This window comes from Juglans regia, chromosome 10, assembly GCF_001411555.2.
Source record: "Juglans regia cultivar Chandler chromosome 10, Walnut 2.0, whole genome shotgun sequence".
Classification (NCBI taxonomy): Eukaryota; Viridiplantae; Streptophyta; class Magnoliopsida; order Fagales; family Juglandaceae; genus Juglans; species Juglans regia.
Genome location: NC_049910.1, coordinates 30,386,005 through 30,408,810, shown reverse-complemented (window position 1 = coordinate 30,408,810; position 22,806 = coordinate 30,386,005). Strand labels below are relative to the sequence as shown.

Sequence of the window (22,806 nt, the reverse complement as noted above, 5' to 3'; positions counted from 1 at the left end):
TAGAACTACCGAGGGCTTGGGAACCCTCGGACAGCTCAGGACCTTAACAATTTGGTTAAGTCTCCCAAAATTGTGTTCCTAATAAAAACTTTGATAAAGGCCAATAGAGTAGAAGGGTTAAAAAATAGATTGAGGATGGAGGGATGTTTTGTAGTGGATCATGTGGGAAGGAAAGAGGGATTAGTGTTGTTCTAGAAAGATAAAAAAGAGGTGGAGATAATTAACTACTGTCAATGGCATGTGAGTGCAATAGTCAATGAAGAGGATGGTAGAACCTGGGGGTTTACTGGATTTTATGGTCATCCAGAGGCTGGGAAAGGAAGAATTCGTGGGAACTATTATCAAGACTTAAGCCATCAGAGGGGTTTGCGTGGTGTGTAGCAAGGGATTTCAATGAAATCCTGACTCAAAATGAGAAAGTTGGAGGGAGCTTATGAGATGAAAGTCAGATGATTCAGTTTAGAGAAGCATTGGAGATTAATAGTCTGTTTGAGGTTGGGTGTGTGGGGAATCTTTTCACGTGGAGTAATGATCACTCTGATCATACTTTCATTAAAGAAATGCTTGATATATTTGTAGTGAATGGTGAGTGGAGGGCTATGTTCCAAGATGTGTGGGTGGAGAGTTTGGTTGCTAGATGTTCTAATCACAAACCTATGGTGCTAACTATCACAAGGGTAAAGAACTTGAGGAAGAGAAGGAAGCATATGTTCAGATTTGAGGCAAGTTGGCTGAAGGAGGAGGAATGTGAGAGACTAGTGGCAAAGGTTTGGTCTGAAAAACAGATGACTCTTGATCCTATGACGAATGTGCAAAGACTTCCAAGAGTGTGTAGTGGAAGGCTGGCAAATGGGTTTAGGAAGAAAGACAAGGAAATGAATGGAAATATAGAGTTGCTAACTGAAAGGATTAAAAGGCTACAAGAGATGGAAAGGCTTCATAATACTACTAAGATACACAAGCTAAAATTGGAAGTGGGGAAGCTGCTAGAGCAAGAGGATATAAGGTGGAAGAAAAGGGCAAAAAGAAGCTGGTACTGTTTAGGTGATAAAAATACAAAGTTCATTCACTCCTATGCCAGTCAAAGGAAAAAGAAAAACCAAATATTGTATGTTGTAGATGATCAGTCTGAGGTGAAAGAAGATCAAGAGGAGATTGTTGAGGCTTTTAGAGAGCATTTTGCTGAAGTGTATAAATCAGGTGAGCCTTCTAGAGAAGTGATTGAGGAGTGTGTGAATTCAATGGGGGCAAGGGTAACAAATAGTATGGTGGAGGAACTGGAGAAAAAGTTTTACTAGAGAAGAGGTGGAGGTTGCTTTAAAACAAATGGGGCCATACAAGTCTCTTGGCCCCGATGGGTTCAATGCATGCTTTTACCAAACTGTTTGGAGCACAGTGAGTGAGGAGGTTTGTGAGGCATCTTTGAGTGTCTTAAATGGAGGCAAGCTTGTGGAATCCTTGAATCTCACATATGTGGCTTTATTTCCAAAGGTTGAAGAGCCAAGAAAGGTGGGGGATTATAGACCAATAAGCCTATGCAATGTGCTGTATAAATTGATAGCTAAAACCATTGCAAATAGACTGAAGAAGGTGCTGAATGCTATTAAATCCAAGCATCAAAGTGCTTTTGTAACGGGAAGGTTGATAGTAGACAATATAATTGCAGCTTATGAGACCTTGCACACCACGAAAACCAAGCTTAAAGGAAGGGAGAGAAGTATGGCTCTAAAGTTAGACATCTCCAAAGGTTGAGTGGTCCTTTCTGAAAAGGGTAATGGAGAAGTTAGGGTTTGGAGCAAGATGGGTTAAACTGATAATGGAGTGTGTTGCCACTGGTGCCTATGTTGTGATTATTAATGGTGAGCCAGGAAAGGTGATAAAACCAACAAGAGGGCTAAGGCAAGGTGATCTCGTTTCCCCCTACTTATTTCTATTATGTGTTGAAGGGTTAAGTAACCTCATTAATGGGGCTGAAGAAAGAGGTGAGTTAAGGGGAGTAGGAGTGGCTAGAGGTGGAGTTAGACTTACTCACATTCTCTTTGCAGATAGTTGCATAATTTTTGGGAGAGCTTGTTGGGATGAATGGCAAAAAATCAGTGGCATTTTGAACATGTATGAGATGGTGTCTGAACAATGCTTGAACAAGCAGAAAACATCCATTATGTTTAGTTCCAATGGTAGAAATAGAGATTGGGACAAGATTGTGAAGGAGCTGGGAGGTAGGGTGCAGAACAATTATGAAAAGTACTTTGGTATGCCCACACTAGTGGGAAGATCAAAGTATAATACATTTCGTGGAATAAAAGACAGGATCTGGCTTAAAATAAATAATTGGAAAAATTATTTCCTCTCATCTGTTGGAAAGGAGGTATTATTGAAGGTAGTAATTCAAGCTATTTCATCTTACCACATGAGTGTTTTTGCTCTACAAAAAACGTTGTGCAAGGAGATTGCTGTTTTAATGTCTAAATTATGCTGGGGCCATAGGAACAATGGCAAGAAGATCAAGTGGATGCGTTGGAGTAGAATGGTGGAGGGGGAGAGGGGGGGTCAAAATTCTGTGGGGGGTTAGGGTTCAAAGAACTAGAGAGTCTTAATATAACTCTACTAGCAAAACAGTGTTGGAGAGCTTTAATCAATCCTAACTCCTTGGCTGCAAGAATCCTGAAAGATAAAATCACAAGCATACCAGTGTGTTGGAAGCAAAGCTGGGGATTAACCCTTCACTGAATTGGAGAATCTTATGGGGTTCTTTAGAGCTTTTGAAGGATGGATTGGTGTGGAGACTTGGAAATGGGAAGAAAATCCAAGTGTGGGAGGATAGGTGGATCCCAAAGTTATCTTCTTACAAGATACAGTCTCCAAGGAAGGCGTTGGAAGTAGAGGCTCGAGTAGACCAACTAATTGAAGAGGAGTGTGGTAGATGGAAGGAGGAGTTAGTGAATGAGGTGTTCAATGAAGAAGAGGTTGGTATTATATGTAGTATACCTATAAACCCAACTAGATTGTAGATAAACATATTTGGGTTCTATCAAAGAAAGGGTCTTTAAGTGTAAAATCTGCATACCATTTTGAGATGGAGAGGAAGAGATGGAGGAGTGGGGAGTCTTCATTTGGGTCTATAAGAGGGGAAGGATGGAGAGAGTTATGGAGGGTGAATATCCTTGGGGTGATCAAAATGTTTGTTTGGAAAGCAATAAATAATTGCTTACTAACAAAAAGTAATCTGTTTAAAAGAATGGTGATAGACGAGTCTACATGCCCCATCTGTGAGAGAGAAGAAGAGACCTCGTGCCATGCCTTATGGAGTTGTCTTGCTGCTGTGGATGTTTGGGCTGAGAAGCGAAGTCTAATGCAGAAATGGGTGTCAAGTGAAGAGGAAGTTGGGAGAGTATGGAGGAAAATGGTAGAGAGGTTGAATGAAGAAGAGCTTGGTCTAGCAGCTACTGTGCTTCGAAATATATGGATGAGGAGAAACAAATTTGTGTTTGAGAAGGGTTTTTCTAGTCCAAATGTCATCTTCACCCAAGCCAGATACAACATAAAGGAGTATCAGAGTGCTCAAGGTAGCAGCAGAACAACCAGAAGTAGCAGAACAACTAGTATCAGAGGAGGAAGAGAGTTTGTAAAATGGAAGGCACCAGGGGAAGGAGTGGTGAAACTGAACTGGGATGCGGCTTATGAAAAGGAAAACTTGAAGATGGGAAGCAGGAGTAATTATAAGAGATGCAACAGGGGAAGTTCTTGTTTCTCTTTGCATGACAAAACACATGTTAATTCTTCTGTTGTTGCATAAACAATGGCTTTGTGGAGAGCTTTGAAGCTATGTTCAGAACTTAATATTGGGGATGCTGTTTTTTAGGAGATGCTATTGGGTTATTAAGGTTATTAACTGTGAAGATGAGAATTGGGAGTGGAGTGGCCAACTTATAGCAGATAGCATATATTTGTTAGTACATAAACCATTGTGGTCAATCACACACACGTATAGAAAAGCTAATAAGGTAACACATTTTTTAGCTAAATTTGCATACAATGTAAATGAGGAGGTAGTGTGGATAGAAGATGGTCTGGAAGGCTATGTAAGTTTAATACTCCAGGACAAGCTATGTATTGTCAACAATTGATGAATAATTTAAAAAAAAATACTACTAAAGAATTTCAGTTGATCTCCTTTTCCCCTTAAAAAGATAAAACTACACCTATAAATTCTTGAAAACAAAAAATACAAAACAAAATCCAACTAAATCAAATTTTTTTAAAAAAAAAATTAAAATGCGAAATAACCACTTGTCTAAAAATCTTTAGCTGATGGAAATATTTACATTTTATTATTTATATTATATCTTAACACTCTCCCTTAATGAATGTGTCCAATATGTGAAATATTTAATTAAATGAGGTAGAGTGTAGAGTCAAGATTCAGACTTAGTATCTCTACACTGGTAATATGTGAAATCACCACTTATCTAAAAATTGAAACTGATAGAAAGATGTAGATTTTATTAATTATTTTATATCTAAACAAAATGGTACATTTTTGGAAAATTATTTAGAAACCAAGAAATAACATAATTTTTTTAACATTGGTTTTATTGTTTTAAAAATATATAATTTTTGGATGATTTGCCTAAATTGATAGTAAACTGAGTTGCAGTTTGGGAGGTTTATATATTTGAAAAATATTTGAAGTACAAAGAGATCCGACAAAAATAGATAATTCGTGAGAGTCCATTATCCTAATTGCGAAGTTCATGGGAAAGGGCAGAGGCAACCAGTAACGATTTTTTTTTTTTTTGAAACAGAAAATATACTTCCATTACTTCAAATCAAACAGTACATGGCTTCTCAAGCAAAGTGATTGACAAAACTTTCGGAGGGCCCTCCTCTATCCATACTGATTCACTATCTAGATACATGCCTAGCTTTGCTGCAATATGAGCAGCTTTATTTCCAGGTCTCTTAGTAAACTTTAAGCTCCAATCTGCTTGTCCCTTCATAAAGAATTGTATATCTTCAATCAACAGCCCTTGCCAGGAATGGTTGTTGTTATATCCATTGACACTATCCACTACTGCCTTTGCATCACCCTCGAGCACTACCTGGTATAAGCATAACTTGTGGCACAGCTTGATGCTTCTTAAAAGTGCATAGCAATCTGCAGAGAATGCAGAACAAACATGACTTTTTGGAGCAGAAACCACGGCTAGCACCTCTCCTCTGTTGTTCCTCACCATTATGCCAATACCCATCAACCTCTTCTCAGAATCAAAGGCAGCATCAAAGTTTAACTTATAAAAAGGATCTGCTGGTGGCCTCCATTCTACTGAATTGATTTGTGGAAGTATTCTGTCTGCAACATAAGTTAATCTCACCTGAGATTCATGAAAAACTTCTACTTCATTCAAAGCTAATTTAACTAAAGCAAGTAGACTATGAAAAATGTTTTTAAAGACAAAACAATTCCTTCTAGCCCAGATCTTGTAAAGAATAACAGCCACTCGATCTAGCTGCACAACATCCAACCTGTTAACCATGTCCAACCATAACAATCTAAAATCCTTATAAACAGAGCTCCATTTGTTTAGAGGACTCTCTCTCTCTCCCCAAACATCCATAGCAGCAGAACAATTCCATAGAACATGAATAACATTCTCCTCATTGCTTTGACAGATAGGACACAAGCCCTCTTCCACAATCTGTCTTTTCAGTAACACCTGTTTTGTAGGCAGAATGTCAGTAAGTGCCTTCCATAAAAAGTGTTTGATCTTCCCTGGGACATGTAACTGCCATAGATTCCTCCATAGCTCTTCTACAGCCACTCCATTTGAAGCTTCACCAACAGACTGTTGTTTGATAAGGCAATCCAAGAAATAAGCACTCTTCACAGAGAAAACACCCTTTGCATTGCTCACCCATATCATTTGGTCATTGTTATTCCTCAGACTGAGTGGAATACTACAGATTAGTAGTGCCTCATCAGAGTTAAAAACTCCTTCTACTAAGTCAGTCTTCCATGTTAAAGAATCAGCATCAATCAGCTCAACCACTATTGAGTTTGTAGCTAGCCTATTGATAGGGGTTTGAACTCGATAAGTAAGAGGTTGTGGAAGCCATCTATCATGCCATATTTGAATGCTATGTCCAAAATATTACAATTTTGGAAATATTTCCCCTTATAGATCTGTGCCACCAAGGAATTTGGTGCTTGAAGTAATCTCCAAACTTGTTTAGCCAATAGGGCCCTATTAAAACTAGTTAGGTTTCTAAAACCAAGGCCTCCTTTGTTTTTTACTTCCCCTAGTCTTTCCCAACTCCTCCAATGAATGCCTTTACCTGTTTTCTTGTGACTCCACCAAAATCTAGAAATCATAGCTTCCATTTCTTTTAACAAAACAGATGGTAAGCTAAACACACTCATGGTGTATGCCGGGATAGCTTGCAAAACACTCTTAATAAGAATTTCCTTTCCTGCTGCCGATAACATTTCTGTTTTCCAGGTATTAATTCTTCTCCAAACTTTCTCTTTCAAACATCTAAAAGTGTTATACTTAGACCTACCTACCATAGTAGGTAAGCCTAAATACTTATTGTAATTTCCACATAGTACCCCATTTGTAGACTCAATGATCAACTCCCTTGCTGCAGTGACAGTATTTGAACTAAAGAGTATAGACATTTTTTGCTTGTTCATAGTTTGACCTGAAGCACACTCATACTGCCACAGGATATGTTCTATGTGATTCCACTCCTCTTGTTTTGCTTTACAGAAAATGGCATAGTCCTCTGCAAAGAGAAGGTGATTAATGGGCATGCCTCCCCTAGAAGCAGCAACACCCTTAAGAAGACCATCTCTCTCAGCTTGTTGGAATAAAGAAATGAGGCCTTCAGCACATAGGAGGAATAAATAAGGAGACAATGGGTCTCCTTGTCTAAGGCCTCGAGAAGGAAAAAAATGTTACCTGGAACCCCATTTACCTTAACAGAATAAGTAACAGATTTTACACAAGTCATTATCAAACCTGTCCACTTGTTTCCAAATCCCAGTTTCAACATCATTGCTTCCAAAAAATCCCACTCCACTCTGTCATATGCTTTGGACATATCCAATTTAATGGCCATAATTCCCACCTTACTTTTTTGTCGAGGCTTCATAGTATGAAGGAGTTCATAGGCTACCATAATATTATCAGTTATGAGCCTACCTAGGATAAAAGCACTTTGGTTCCATGAGATAACCGTAGTCAGCACTTTTTTCATTCAGTTTGCCAAGACTTTAGAAATTAGCTTATATAAAACATTACATAAGCTAATTGGTCGAAAATCATTCATAGAGGAAGGAGAATTAACTTTTGGCACCAAAGCAATCAAAGTATGATTTAGTCCTGCAGGCATAACTCCATTGCTTAAGAACTCCAAGACAGCATTAGATACATCCATTCCCCCAATATCCCAGTGATCTAAAAAGAAACCAGCACTAAACCCATCTGCCCCGGGAGATTTAAAAGGAGACATTTGTTTTAAGGCGAATGGTACATCCACACTTGAGAAACCCCTCTCCAAATCTAGTCTCATGTCATCATAGATTCGAGTGTCCACTCCTGCTAAACACTGCAAAATGATATCTCTAGGAGGATGAGTAGAGAGAAATACCTGAGAAAAGTGCTGCCAAAAGCCAAGCAAAATTTCTCCAGGTTCTGTCAAAAGCACCCCTTCAGCAGTGACAACTTTTTGGATTGAATTTTTCTTCTTCCTCTGGTTGACACAAGCATGATAAAACTTAGTATTACGATCCCCCTTTTCTAGCCAGTGTTTCTCTGCCCTTTGCTTCCATTTGATGTCCTCTTGATCCAGAAGAAAATCTATATCCTTCTGAAGCTGTTTCTGAGCAGTCATAGAACACGGATCTTCATTTTGTTAAAGCTGATCTAACAGCATTGATTTTTCCTTAATGACTTTAGTTCTCTCACTATCCAAGTTCTTGCTCCATTTCTTGAGTTCTTTACTGCAATACTTTAGCTTGGACTGCACAGTATCTAACATATTGATCCCCACAGTTCCATTTCGCCATTCTGATGCTACTAAAGCACTGCAACCGGCTTCTCTACCCCAATTATATTCATACTTGAAGCTGCTAGAACCCCAGCTCTGAACTGCACTGCCCGAACCCCATTCAAGTACAATAGGTCGATGATCAGAACAAATAGCTGCCAGAGATTCAACCTTATACTGACTATTACCATCTATCCAATTTTGAGTAGCCATAACTCTATCAAGTCTCTCCCTGATGTAAGTAGCATCTTCATGACGATTACTCCACGTGTACTTCTCCCCTCTCCAGCCCAAATCATGTAACCGTCCCTGTTCTAAAACTTGTCTAAACAACTCCATTTGATTCTCACTTCGCACACTGCCTCCCACCTTCTCATCATTGGAGAGAATCTCATTGAAATCTCCAATGACACACCAGCTTGAAAAACATTTTTAAAAGATTTTAATAAATCCCAAGATATTCTCCTCTGACTAGCCTCGAGATGAGCATAAAAACAAGTAAGCAGCCATTTTTTCTCACCACAAGCATCTGAAACCACAACATTAATATGCCTACTAGAGTAATTAAGCAGTTCAATATTTTTATCATGTTTCCACATAAGCATAAGACCACCACTCCTGCCAATAGCATCCACCCCCAAACAATTGTCATACCTTGCCTTTGTTGCTATTAATCTTGCACGTTGAACTTATAGCTTCGTCTCCATAACAAATACCACCTCGGGCCCTTTAGACTTCACTATGGAGCAAAGGCTTTGAACTATTCGGGGGTTCCCAAGCCCCCGACAGTTCCAACTTATAATTTTCATAATGCTTGGCGGGGCTGATACACAGCCTCTGCCAAATCATTTTGTGAATCCCCTTCAAATCTATCTTTCTTCAAGCATACTATATCTGGGAACAATTCTTCATCTTCATCAACCAATCTCTTCCTACCAGATTGAGATGTAGGCAGTAAAGTAGACTTGCCTTTAAAACGGGCTTGTCGCTTCCACTTGCCACCCCTTGTCTGTAGGCACTGAATAGGATCACTTTCACTCACCTGTGCTATCTACCGATTAGTTGATGTATCTACCACAAAAGCCGTTAAGTCCGTTGAGACTTGGGATACAGGACTTCTGGGCCGTCCTCCTTTGTGTTGTAACCAATTGGGCTTCTTAACCAAATCCAAAGAAGCTAGTTGGACAAGTCGTGAGAGCCCATCATGGCCCTTCTTTTGTATCGTGTTTGCAAAAGAATCTTGCAGGTTAAAGGGAGTAGCATGCGCACTACTATCAGTCTCATTTGTCTGCTGTTTTGAAAGTCCCGCACTTTCAGAATCCTGAGGTAAAGTTGGCTCATTCCCGAATTTCATTCCTGAAAACTTGCTACTACCAAAACAGAATCCACAATCATTCAGCACCTGCTTATCCTTTCCCCCACTATCCAATTGTTGAATAGTAGTTGACCCCCCTCCGAGGTTCATGCCTGAAAAATTGCCACTATCATAACCTCCTACACCCTCATTCTGCACGGACTGCAACTCCGCCACCACCGTAGGCTGATGACCATGCTCCTCCATCACCACACCACCGACTCACTCCTTCGTGCCCTCCTTTGCAACAGAAGACAAAAGAGGTAATTTACGACGGGTACCCCCCTCCGCACGAAGCCATGCACCAAACTGCATAGAGAAGTTATCCTCCATTACGAACCTGGTCCACTTTTAGAACAACCAGCAACATCATGAACCAACCATCCACACCTGAAACAGATCTTTGGAAGTTTCTCATATTGAAAAGGCACCCATAACTTCCCACCAGTCGAGTGAATAAATCTCCCACGAGCAATAGGTTTAAACAGAGGCATATTAATTTTCACTCGAATAAATCTTCCCCACCCTACACCATCATCCATTGCATCCACCTCTAAAACCTTGCCAACAGAGGCACCTATCTGCTCTCCACATTCCTTTGTCATCTTCCCCAGAGGTAGGTCATGCATTTGTAACCAGAAGATCTCAGATTCGAACTTAATCTGAGTAGGTTGCAGCCTACCATCATAAGGACGCAGGGGAAACAACACATTATCAAAAAGCCAAGGCATACCTTCTAAGATTCTGTTCTTATCTGCATGCGTTTCAAAAGTTACTACGAAAACATTCTTCTCCACCTCTTGGAATACAGCCCGTTTGCTAATCCTCCAGATTTTAGTCATCGTATTTGAAATAAGTTCTTTCCCAATAACACGATCACTGCATACTTTCCCAATGAGACTACGTTCACCTTTACATAATACTTCCTCTTCTTCCTCTACAGGAAACTCGAGAACTACCTCCTCCTCCGAAGAGAGGCATAGTTGTTTTCATCGAAACTCCAAATCTTCCATCTTGCGTAGCGTTGGGCCTACCACACACACTCCCTTCATATTAGATCCGTTAGTAACGATTTATATCATATTAAACACTCCCTTGTGATTGAAAGGGCGGTTGCAAGGGTCAATAACGACACAAGACAGGGGGATAGATAGTTCGATGGTAGGAAACTAGCCTCTTGATTCTATACACATGATGGAATCTACTAATCTTGTTTTGAAAACAAGTTTTTTTTTTTGTTTTTTTGTGTAAAAAGTGAGAAGAGATGAGCAGATTTTAAATTAATTGAATAAAATATTTTTAAAATATTATTTTTTAATATTAATATTATTTTAAAATTTTAAAAATTTGAATTATTTATTATATTTTAAGTAAAAATTTAAAAATTTATAATAATAAAATAATTTCTATATCCAAACTCAAGAATTCCTGATTTGGTTCTTATTTACTTGGCTGGAAAATTCCAGCCCCACAGAACGTATCATCTCAGCAAAGACGCTGGACTAGACTTGCAATTATTGGTCAACGAATTCCATTTCCTAGGAAAATTTGCAGATGTGTCACGTTCATTGAATTTTCCTTGGTTTGAACTTTGAAAGTTCAACACGAGGGGTACATGGCCACCCTAGTCTCCCATAAAAACATAATCATTATTATTTAAATTCAAATAAAATTTGAGAAAAAATAATATTGATCCTACAAAATGTTAAAATCCTTTAAAAATCTGAAAATCTTCTTCTAATCCCATATAAAATTCTTGGATCTTCTTAAAAGTATGAACAAAACGGTTTCTATATTTTTTTAAATTCATGATTTTTGCATACAAAATATAAAAATAAGTATATATACATAAGGAAAAAAAAAAACCAAAACCGAAATTTAAAAACCTGGAAATATGAGCAAAAAATATATGATCCAAAAATTATTTATTATAAATTGAGGAATATAAAATTAAATTACTGTCTATACTGTATTTTCCTATAATTATAAACAATAAATTGTATAATATATATATATATATAAATACATACACATAGGCACAAATGTAAGCATTCTTTCATTGCATAGATCAATATGGCCCCCCAAAATAGAATTTCTAGTTCCTCCACTGACTAGACATCTTCGTGCTATGGCCAACTGTTAATGCCTTAATTTGTATAACAGACCGAAAGGGAAGAAAGAATTATCTCCGTTCTACGAGATGATTCGGGTTTCAATACGATACTCTTCACATTCATCTTTAACATAAATAAATAATAAATAAACAAATAAAAGAAATAAAAAGAGACAGATTTATGTAATTCGGCATAATGCCTACGTCCATAGGTTGTTTAGGGGCGAAATCAACTATAATGGATGGTTTTACAACCTCTCATGGCCTCACACATCTCACAATACAATAGGAAAATTTAGGAAAAATCGTTTAAAGTTGTAGTGGAGTTTGACATAGGGAGCTTCTATAGAGAAATCTTGTGTGTAGAGCTTGTGGAGAGTCTATGAAGAGTCTTTTTCCAGTTATGAGTCTTAGTCAGCTTGTCCTATCTTTTCATGATTTTATCTCTTAGCTTGATTTTCAACTTTATCTCGAGACTAAATTATAGGGCATTAATTTGAAACTTGTGTGATATATATATATATATATTTAGTCATAACCCTCTTCATGTGGTATGCGTTTATTGGAGATAGGACCCTCGTAAATTTCTCCATCCGTTGGTATTAACAGAAATCACATTGACCAACAAGAGATTGTAACGTGGCAAGTTGATTTTTTTACAAAATGATTTTAATTAAATGTTTTTTAGAAAAATAATTCTATTTATATAATAAAAAATAGTTTTTGAATTTCTAAAAACTTTTGAAAAAAAAAAAAAAAAATTAAGATTGCTCTTGGTAGTTGGTGGCACCAGCGACTGGCTACCTGTGGTGGATTTCCACCATGGGGTTGGCCTAAATTAGGTGGTTAAGACTCTTGTAGATGTATGCTCCTCCTACAATTTTTCATACATATTATGACATTTTCCTCATTGGTTTGGAAGGGGTTTGGACACGTTTGGTTTGCTTGATTTTGATAATAAAAAACAAAAAACAAAAACAAAATAGAGAACATTCGAGAAAGTTTTTTGATGTAACATTTAAATCAGTTCTATATTAAAGTTTGTGAAAATAAATAATAAAATTGAAAATTTATTTGAATATAAATTTTTTAATAATAATTTTTGTGTTGATTTTATGTATAGATAATAATTAGATAATGATTAAATAAAGTATTTAAATGACATATTTTTCAGATTTAAAGATATTTAATTTGATTTTGAATAATATCTTAAAAAAAATAAAAAATTTTGAAAAAAGCCTTTTGTACCTGAGTCTTAACTGATGGGCTATTGCTGGTGACAAACATCATATTTTCATAATGCCATGATGGAATCAAGAAAGAGGCAAATACATCATTGTATCTGGAGGTGATATTTAGGCCCCTGAGCTTCGAACCCATCTTTGAAGGCCAGACCCATCCATACGTTCCAAAAGGCTTGCTGAAGGCCTTCTTCAAAGGTTCCCTCAGACAAAAGGCCCACAACTTAAGGAGAAACATCGCTGGTTCTGCGGGAATAAGATTCTCGAGTGGATCCCAATATGATGGCAGACATCTTTTTCTGGTTAATAGGGGATAATGGGAAACAAGTAGAACAGGCCATGGACCAAGGTGAATGGCCCTCAGACCACATTCTTCTATAAATAGATTGGTAAAGGTAACGAACAAAGGTAGACTCTTATTACACACTTTGACATTTATATTGTTACTGACTTAAGCATCGGAGTTTATGCAGGATACGGAGCGTCGCCTATTCTGCGACCACAGGACCTCCGTAAGGTTGGTGGTGTGAAACACGTCCTTAACAGTGGTGCCATATGTGGGATCCTTATAGACTTCAACATGATTTTCGTATGCCAACCATCACACGATCACAAGCCAATTGAGATCCAGGACCGAGCATGATTGAAGCAGAAGGAAGGTTGGCAGAAGCAGAGGAAAAACTGAGACAAGTCATGGCCTTTCTGGAACAATTGTAGAAAGATAACGAGGAGCTAAGAAGACAAAAGGACAACCCCCCCAAGGCCCATAACAGGACCAGACAACCTAAAGGTGATGCACACAGCACAGGGGGAGTCAGTAGCGAAGAGGTGGAGAAGAACAAGATGCACGACGAACTATGCGGTTTGGTAGAAAAGGAAATGGCGAAGAGGATGGGCGGTACCTTTTCCTTGGAGCAACTCCTTACCCGGACAGGCCTCCCTTACAGTGCGGAGGTCATGGCAGTCCCCCTACAAGATAGATTTAAGGTGCCGCAAATCGATCTTTACGATGGGTCCAAAGATCCTGTTGATCACCTGGAGAACTTCAAGGCACACATGACCCTCCATGGCTTTTCAGGGGAGATAGCTTGTCGCACTTTCCTGCTGACGCTGAAGGGAATAGCACGGGGAGGTTCGGCACCCTTCACTCTGAGTCAATTAGCAATTTTGAAGAGCTTGCTAAGAAGTTTCTTACGCAATTTATGGCAAGCAGGAAACGCCGAAAACCGGCAGCCTACCTGCTAACCATAAAGCAGAAGGAAAAGGAAAGAGCCTAAAGGTGTACCTGACGGGCTTCAATAAAGAAAAGCTTACTATCGACGATCAGGACCAAAAGATCACGTTAGCAGCGCTGTTGGGAGGAGTTTGGCCCCAAAGCCCCTTCATGGCCGAGCTAGCACGACGGACTCCATCTACGTTAAGAGAGTTCATGGATAGAGTGGATGACTTCGTCAATGCAGAGGATACCTTGCAAGCCTTGCTCTAGCCACGAAAACATGAAGCAAAATCAGAGAGCAAAAACCAAAGTCGCACTAAAGATAAAGACAGAAGGACGAATGGACGAAGTTCAAACCACGATAGCACGCGAAACCGATACACCAGTCGCCAAGACCAAGGGCCCCAGCCCATACACAACACCCTCCATGTGCAGGAAAGTAATAGAAACTCGAGGAAGAAAGAATCCTTGCCCAGAAGAGACCAGCGTTATTTAACTTATCATCAAAACTACCCACAAGACTAAGGATTGCGTAACCCAAAAAGGATGGGTCGAAGGACTGACTGGAAGCGGAAGCTAGAGAAAATGCTAGCCGATTACATCAAAGCCTGGAGGGAGGAAAATCATGAAAGGTAAGGCAGGAGCCCCATGCACTGAAGACAGGAGGAAAGAAGGAGAAGTAATTCCAGGAGGCCTAGGAGAAACCAAGGGCAATCCCCCTAGGAGAAATCAGCACAATAGTAGGCGGATTTGCCGGGGGAGGCACCACGGTGTCTGGCAGGAAAGTCCACGCCCGCAGAGCAAGATATCATGAGGTATACATGGCAGAAAGGCCATTGTAACAGCTGTGACGCCCCCAAATTCCGCTTGGGATCGGACGGACATTTGAAGCATCGAGACATGCAACACATGGTTACTTGCCCCCGTTTATGACATATAAGATACAATGTTCCTAACATACATCTAGCATTATGCAATATTCGCAGCGGATAATAACTTTTTTTTCTTTTTTTTTTCTTTAGCAATACTATGCACCAAACTGAAATATCCCAAATACTTAAAACATACTTCATACTTAACGACATACTCAACAACTAAGATCACAATAATATGGTTGTGATTAAAAGAGTGCTGGAGATTGAACTCCACAAATACAAGTAGTAACCTGAGGTAACTACTGTACTACCATCTACGTCGCACCATCGCTTAGTCGATCGTTTCCAGTTGGTCGATTCTCGTTTCTCCTTCAGATCCTGTAACAAGATCTACCATTTGGGAGAAATGATAGTTGAGACTACCATAGTGAGATTTGATTACAAATCTCAGCAAGTTAATGGGAAACTTCCACACAGGTTAATGATGCATGCATGGTAGTAAAAGCATAAATGCATAATCAAATCATAAGAAATCATAACATAACTTGACATACAACATAATATAACTGGCATAACTTAAACTGAAACATAAGCTTAGCATGAACGTGACTTGAAACATAACATGGACTTGAAACATAGCATGAACGTGAACTTGAAACATAACATGAACCTAAGCATGACATAACATAAATGTGAACTTGGAACATAACGTAAACATAAACATAACATAACCTGAACTTGAAACATATTCTTGTCTCATGGGATTACCAGGGTTGCATGAACGTAAACTTGAACATAACATAACGTGAAACATGACTTGAACTTGAAATGCAAGAACTTGGAATCTTATTCAATAGACTTAATCATTAAAGTGACCATATGGGTGCTACACAGGTCCCCTTGAGCCGTGTGTCCCTGCCGATTACCGCATCACATCACAGGTTTCTATACCAGCTGTGAGTGCGTTAATACGTACTCTACAGTTGTTGTGGCCTCACGTATTCTACGTGTCACAATTGCTGTGTCTCACGTAGTGTATGCTCCACAGTTGTTGTGGCCTCATGACTTATTTGTTTGTGCCACACTTGCTATGGACACACGTAACATAATGTGTGGCACCATCGATGTTAGTGCCTGGCGCGCTCCGGAGACCAGCTAATTAGGCCCCATTCGCAATCTGTTGACTGTACTTCATCAACCTAGGGAATTTCACACCTATTTAGACACTCCAGCGTGAATAAAGGAGTTCCACTAGGATATTACCCCATCCTAGCGCTTAGGGTCATGATTGACATGAATAACTTAACTGGCATACATGACATTTCGTAACATGACGTAACATGAACATGACATAAACGTGACATAAAAGACAAAAATCCTGACGTAGTGTAACGTGACATGAACGTAAGATGACAGACATGACATACTTTGAAACATAAATGTAACAGACATCATTTCATAATATGGCATACATGTAACAGGCAACATTTCGTAATATAACATACCATGTAACAGACAACATTTCTTAACATGGCGTAATATGTGACAGTGAATATTACGTGACATGAAATACATGTAACAGATGGCATACTTAACTTAACATTACATACTTGCAATGTATAGCAATACGTGACAGAATATCTTGTGTAATAGATGAATAATTCATGACAGAATAAATTTTGTGTAACAGATAAATATATAATGACTTGACATGGCACATATGATAACATGCATACATACACTTTAGTTCCCTTACTTATCACTCATATACATTAAACTAATAGTAAGTTAAAAGCTAACTTACCTCAATCTTCGCGCTTCGAGACAAAACTCAAGTGTGATCACGAGAAACTTAAAGTAGTGATTTCTAAAAATTAGAAATTAATCACTAACAATTAGGAATATGAAAAAATATCAACTTAGAGTAAAATTACCATTTTACTCTCTACATGTGGGAAAATGGCCATTTTACCCCTAACTTAAGGATGTTGCATATTAACTCTAAAAATCACCAATATCTACATACCTTATGTAAATTTTGTCCTAAACTCAAATATTAATTCAGAAAAATTTAAAACTAAATACAACCATTAAAACTCTATAGGGTCGAAACTTACAAAGACTATTTCCTTTGATTTTTGTTGTAATTCTTTCAAATCTCAAAACTCATGATTAAACCAAAATCTTTCTTCTACTATACTCATAACATATTCCTAAGAATAATAATGTTTTGAATCATGAACAAAAGTCATCAAAATCACTAAAACCATACTTGAACTTTTTGGTTTCTCTTCTAAGTTCAAAACAGATTTTTGTTTCTAACTTGTTTTGATCAACCTCTTGATCCACGACTTATAAAGATGTGATCTTCAAACCAAAACATCACATGGTTTAAAAAAGATGTTCTAAAATCGATCCAAGCATCAAACTCAAGATCACATGGTTAAACATCAACCAAAACATAAATTTAGCCAAGAACATCATCACTTTGGCCTAACCGAATATCTCCTTGCATAAAATTCCATAGCTTGGAAACTAACATCAAATATCTTCCAAATAACATTCTAACATGTATATAAGAGGCTTAGGATCTTCCAATAAGAATATCAAAGCCATTGGAATAAGATTAAATCATAAAAGATTTAAACTTCTCAAAACAGAAACTGTTTTTCCTCTTCCAGTTTCTAAGTTTCTAGACCTAAGAAAATATTTCACCAAAACTTTTAATCATGCAACAAATACTCAACCAATAATCATATACACATGTTAACAGTACGCCATAAAAATTTCGGACCAAGATATATTCATTAGCTTTGTCAAAAACTCCAAAATATAACACACTCTCCAGTTTATCACCTAGAATGACCTTTCTGGGGTCTAAACAACATTTGACCAATCAAATGATCTCCAAATGGAACAAATAAGATATCTACATAAACTAGACTCCAAAAGAAACAACTGTTAAGAAGGAAACTTTAAGAGACAACACTTACAAAAGCTTCAAAACAGGCATTCAAAAGAGGTAAGAAAAACTGTCTAAAAGTATCTTTTGTGTTCTATGAAGGAAAAGTGTAAAGGAGAGTTGCTTTGCATGGGAAGTGGACTGGAGAGCCACTTACACAAGGTATGGAAAGTAATAGGACTGAAAGGAAGCTTGAGTGTTGCCCTTTTCTTCTCATAAAAATCAGTCCAAGATCTTTTCTCAAGGTGGAGTGTAAGAGTGAAAGAGTGAGGTGGCCCTTTAGTTTTCTATTTCAAGAACCTTCTAGGCCCTTCTTGTAAAGATCTGGCCAGCCAAGTGGGGGTACAAAACTTAGCCAAGAAGAAATGCTAATGTGGTTTATTTCGTGGGCCTAAACCGAATGGGCCTAAATTTTGGGGTTTAAAGAGGGTTTGGTTTGCTATCAATCCCAAATCCAATATCACTTGGCCCAATAAATTTTTCAAGTTTAACAAGGTTGGATAATGATAGTCTAACACAAATTTGAAGGATTAATTGCATGTGGAACTGATTTAATCAAGTGATTAAACACAATACTAGAAATCGGATTAGAAAGGGTTTAGAGGCCAACTTTAGGGTTTGGGGAAACCGTTTAGGGTTCCGATTTCAACAATGTTTTTGGGCTTTCAATTGGATTCCCACCATTTAGCGTTTTAATAGGATTGAAGCCCTCTTTGATCTGGCACAATTTGGTTGAGCAGATGAAACAAAGTTTTGCTTAAGTGGCATGATTTCACAGCTTGATTCCTTCAAATCCATCAAACGCTCCTCATGGTGCCAAGTATCTAATATTATTCACTAAGTGTGGCTAAGATCTTGCCAAGTGTCCAAATAAAATTTCTCTAATCTAATTAGACATCCACACTGTGATTTTGAAACACCGCAATTGGTCCGCTTATCGAGATTACTATTCACTCCGAAAAAGTGAATCATAAACTTAACACTAAAAATTCCTAAATATTCATATTAACCTACAGTGAAAATCTTTTACCGAAATTCAACCTCGAAGTGCGCCTAAAAATAATTTCACAATTTCCAACAGACGTTTTGTCCAGAATTCTGAAAATAGACTATTGCGCCATAAAATCCTAAATAATCCACTGAGTCTAATGGCGTAGACCATAATGCATTCTGACACTTCTAACCACCTGAAATAAATAAAACTCATATTTCTAGCACCATAGTGAGTGATAACACTGACTATGTTGACAGACTAAAACAAAACCTATGCAATTGGTCGATTCGTAAAAACTTATGGGGTTTTTACGAGATTCCTAAAGTCAATAGAAATTCCACCAATGAATTTCTAGCGGGCTGTTACATCCTCCCCTCCTAAAAAAAAGATTTCGTCCTCAAAATCGACGCAAGTACAAACATAAGATATGCTCAAAAGAAGAAGTTGCTTACCAACCTAGTGCCCATCACTGGAGGCCCCATCAAGCCCAAGGGGCAGGTCTCGTTCTTCTTGAGGTAAGGCCTTCTTCTCATAGTCAACACTATTCTTATCTATAACCATCACATGGTTATACAAAATAACTACCACTATAACATTAGGGTATAAAAATCCCAAAGGTTACTACCTAAACTTAATGACTTCTAGGCTAACCTTCTAGGATACTGAATCCTTGCTTAAAAGAAATCACTATTATTTTCACTATTCAAAGAATTATCCACAACGTGTATATATATATCTACCATTCTTAACTCTCTCTCTCTCAAATCATATCAATTTGTATTGGAATCCTTCCACAAGGTAGGTCAAGTCATACCAACATACTTTCTAAATCTAAAACTTCAAGTATTCTTGCAGTTCATTTTGGAAGAATTTAATCCATACACAACTGAATTAACATTCTCTATTTCCTCAAGGAATGCCATCTGTCTTGGACTAGTTTACTTCTTCATAATCAAAATGAAATGTTCCTCCTCCTACATGGTATATCGATAATTGTTCAGGTATTAATCTAGTCTCAAGACTTTCTCTCTTATGATTGACATAGCTCTTCTATCCATCATGAGCTGCCTTTTATTCTGACTCAAAGAATTTGTTCCTCCTATTCACATAAATTCTCAAGACCAAGATTTTACTCCCCATATAATTGTCTCCAATATAAGGGCAATCTAGGTTTCCACAAACACGTTGCTTCGCCAAAAACCATTTACTCGCGAATGGATAAAACTATTATAATAAGTGAATCCTACTAAAGCCAAAACTTCTCCCAAACACTGTACTCTTCCGAACGCAAATTTCTTTTTAACCTTCGAATCAAAACAAACTCCAAATACGTGGGATACTAATTCATCAACCATGAATACGCTTCCTCGTAATACCAAAATGTATTCTATATCTACACTGGTATGAATAGAAATACTCTTAATGAGAAATGTTACTCTTACCACCTAGTAACAATTCAGAGTACGAACTGTTACAACAGCCCGCTAGAAATTCATTGGTGGAATTTCTATTGACTTTAAGAATCTCGTGAAAACCCCATAAGTTTTTACGAATCAACCAATCGCACAGGTTTTAGTCTGTCAACATAGTGTTATCACTCGCTATGGTGCTAGAAATATGAGTTTTATTTATTTGAGATAGTTAGAAGTGTCAGAATTCATTATGGTCTATGCCATTAGACTCAGTTGATTATTTATGATTTTATGGCGTAATAAGTTTATTTTCATATTTTTGGACGAAAGATCTGTTTTAAACTATGAAATTATTTTTAGGAGCACTTCAAGGTTGAATTTAGATAAACAATTTTCACTGTACATTAATATGAATATTTAAGAATTTTTAGTGCAAAGTTTATGATTCACTTTTTCGGAGTGAATACTAACCTCGGTAAGCGCACCAATTACAATGTTTCAAAATGACAGTGTCGAATGTCCAAAATTAGATTAGAGAAGTTTTATTTAGACACTTGGCAAGATCTTAGTCACACTTAGTGAATAATATTAGACACTTGGCACCATGAGGAACGTTTGATGGATTTGAAGGAATCAAGGTGTGAGATCATGCCACTTAAGCAAAACCTTGTTTCTTCTGATCAACCAAATTGTGCAAGAACAAAGAAGGTTTCAATCGTGGAAAAACCCTAAATGGTGGGAATCCAATTGAAAGCCCAAAAGCTTGGCTGAAATCGAAACCCTAAAGGGTTTCCCCAAACCCTAAAGTTGGTCTTCAAACCCTTTCTAATCAGATTTCTAGCATTACGTTTGATCACTTGATTAAATCATTTCCACATGCTACTAATCCTTCAAGTTTTTGTTAGAAAATCATTATCCAACCTTCTTAACCTTGAAAAACCGATTCGGCCAAGTGATGTTAGATTTGGGCTTGATAGCAACCGAAACCCTCTTTAAACCCCAAAATTTAGGCCCATTTGATTTAGGCCCATTAAGACCCACGAATTTGGTCACTATAGGATTGCTTCATGGCTAAGTTTTGTACCCCCACTTGGATGGCCAGATCTTTACAAGAAGGGCCTAGAAGGTTCTTGAAGTACAAAGCTAAAGGGCCACCTCACTCTTTCACTCTTACACTCCACCTTGAGAAAAGATCTTGGTTTGATTTTTATGAGAAGAAAAGGGCAACACTCAAGCTTCCTTTCAGTCCTATCACTTTCCATAACTTGTGTAAGAGGCTCCCCAGTCCACTTCCCATGAAAAGCAACTCTCCTTTACACTTTTCCTTTATAGAAAACAAAAGACACTCTCGGCCAGTTTTTCTTACCTCAATTGCATGCCTGTTTCAAAGCTTTTTTGAGTGTTTGCTCGCCAAGTATCCTTCATGAACGTTGTTCCGTTTTTAGTATAGTTTACGTGGATACCTTATTTGTTCCATTTCAAGATCATTTGATTGGTAAAAAGTTGTTTAGACCCCAGAAAGGTCATTATGGGCGATAAACTGGAGAGTGCTTTATAGTTTGGAGTTTTTGACCAAGCTAATGAATAGATCTTGGTCCGAAATTTTTATGGAGTACTGTTAACATGTGTATATGATTATTGGTTGAGGATTTGTTGCATGATTAAAAGTTTTGGTGAAATATTTTCTTAGGTCTAGAAACTTAGAAACTGGAAGAGGAAAAACAGTTTTTGTTTTGAGAAAGCTTAAATCCTTTATGGTTTAATCTTATTCCAATGGTTTTGATATTTTTATTTGAAGATCCTAAGCCTCTTATATACATGTTAAAATGTTATTTTGAAGATATTTGATGTTAGTTTCGAAGATATGAAATTTTATGCAAGGAGATATTTGGTTAGACCAAAGTGATGATGTTCTTGGCTAAATTTATGTTTTGGTTGATGTTTAACCATGTGATCTTGAGTTTGAAGCTTGGATCTGTTTTAGGACACCTTTTTAAACCATGTGATGTTTTGGTTTGAAGATCACTTATTTATAACTCATGGATCAAGAGGTTGATCAAAACAAGTTAGAAACAAAAATCTATTTTGAACTTAGAAGAAGAACCAAAAAGTTCAATTATGGTTTTAGTGATTTTGATGACTTTTATTCATGATTCAAAACATGATTATTCTTAGAAATATGTTATGAGTATAGTAGAAGAAGAATTTTGGTTTAATCATGAGTTTTGAAAATTGAAAAGATTACAACAAAATCAAAGGAAATAGCCTTTGTAAGTTTCCACCCTGTAGAGTTTTGATGGTTGTGTTTAGTTTTAAATTTTTCTGAATTGATATTTGAGCTTAGGACAAAATCCTTAAGTTAGGGGTAAAATGGCCATTTTGCCACATGTAGAGGGTAAAATGATAATTTTACTCTAAATTGATATTTTTCCATATTCCTAATTGTTAGTGATTAAGTTCTAATTTTTATAGATTACTACTTTCAGTTTCTCATGATCGCACTTGAGTTTTGTCTAGAAGTGTGAAGACAGAGATAAGTTAGCTTTTAACTTACTATCAGTTTAATGTGTATGAGTGATAAGTAAGG

General features: G+C 37.5%; 2 protein-coding genes across 2 annotated transcripts; one reads left to right on the top strand and one right to left on the bottom strand.

Moving 5' to 3' along the window:
- The first annotated feature begins 560 nt into the window (after positions 1-560).
- LOC108984568 lies at positions 561-1,298 on the top strand. The gene has a single exon (XM_018956574.2). The coding sequence runs from the start codon at positions 561-563 to the stop codon at positions 1,296-1,298; it is 738 nt and encodes a 245-aa protein (XP_018812119.2).
- An 8,440-nt stretch (positions 1,299-9,738) lies between these two features.
- LOC108984569 (uncharacterized protein At4g02000-like) lies at positions 9,739-10,248 on the bottom strand. The gene has a single exon (XM_018956575.1). It carries the CDS (start codon positions 10,246-10,248, stop codon positions 9,739-9,741), a length of 510 nt encoding a protein of 169 aa, XP_018812120.1.
- Between the last annotated feature and the right edge of the window lie 12,558 nt (positions 10,249-22,806).

Excerpts from the sequence above, each read along its gene's own strand:
- LOC108984568 (XM_018956574.2), top strand. The coding sequence starts at position 561 with ATGCTTGATATATTTGTAGTGAATGGTGAGTGGAGGGCTATGTTCCAA.
- LOC108984569 (XM_018956575.1), bottom strand. The coding sequence starts at position 10,248 with ATGACTAAAATCTGGAGGATTAGCAAACGGGCTGTATTCCAAGAGGTG.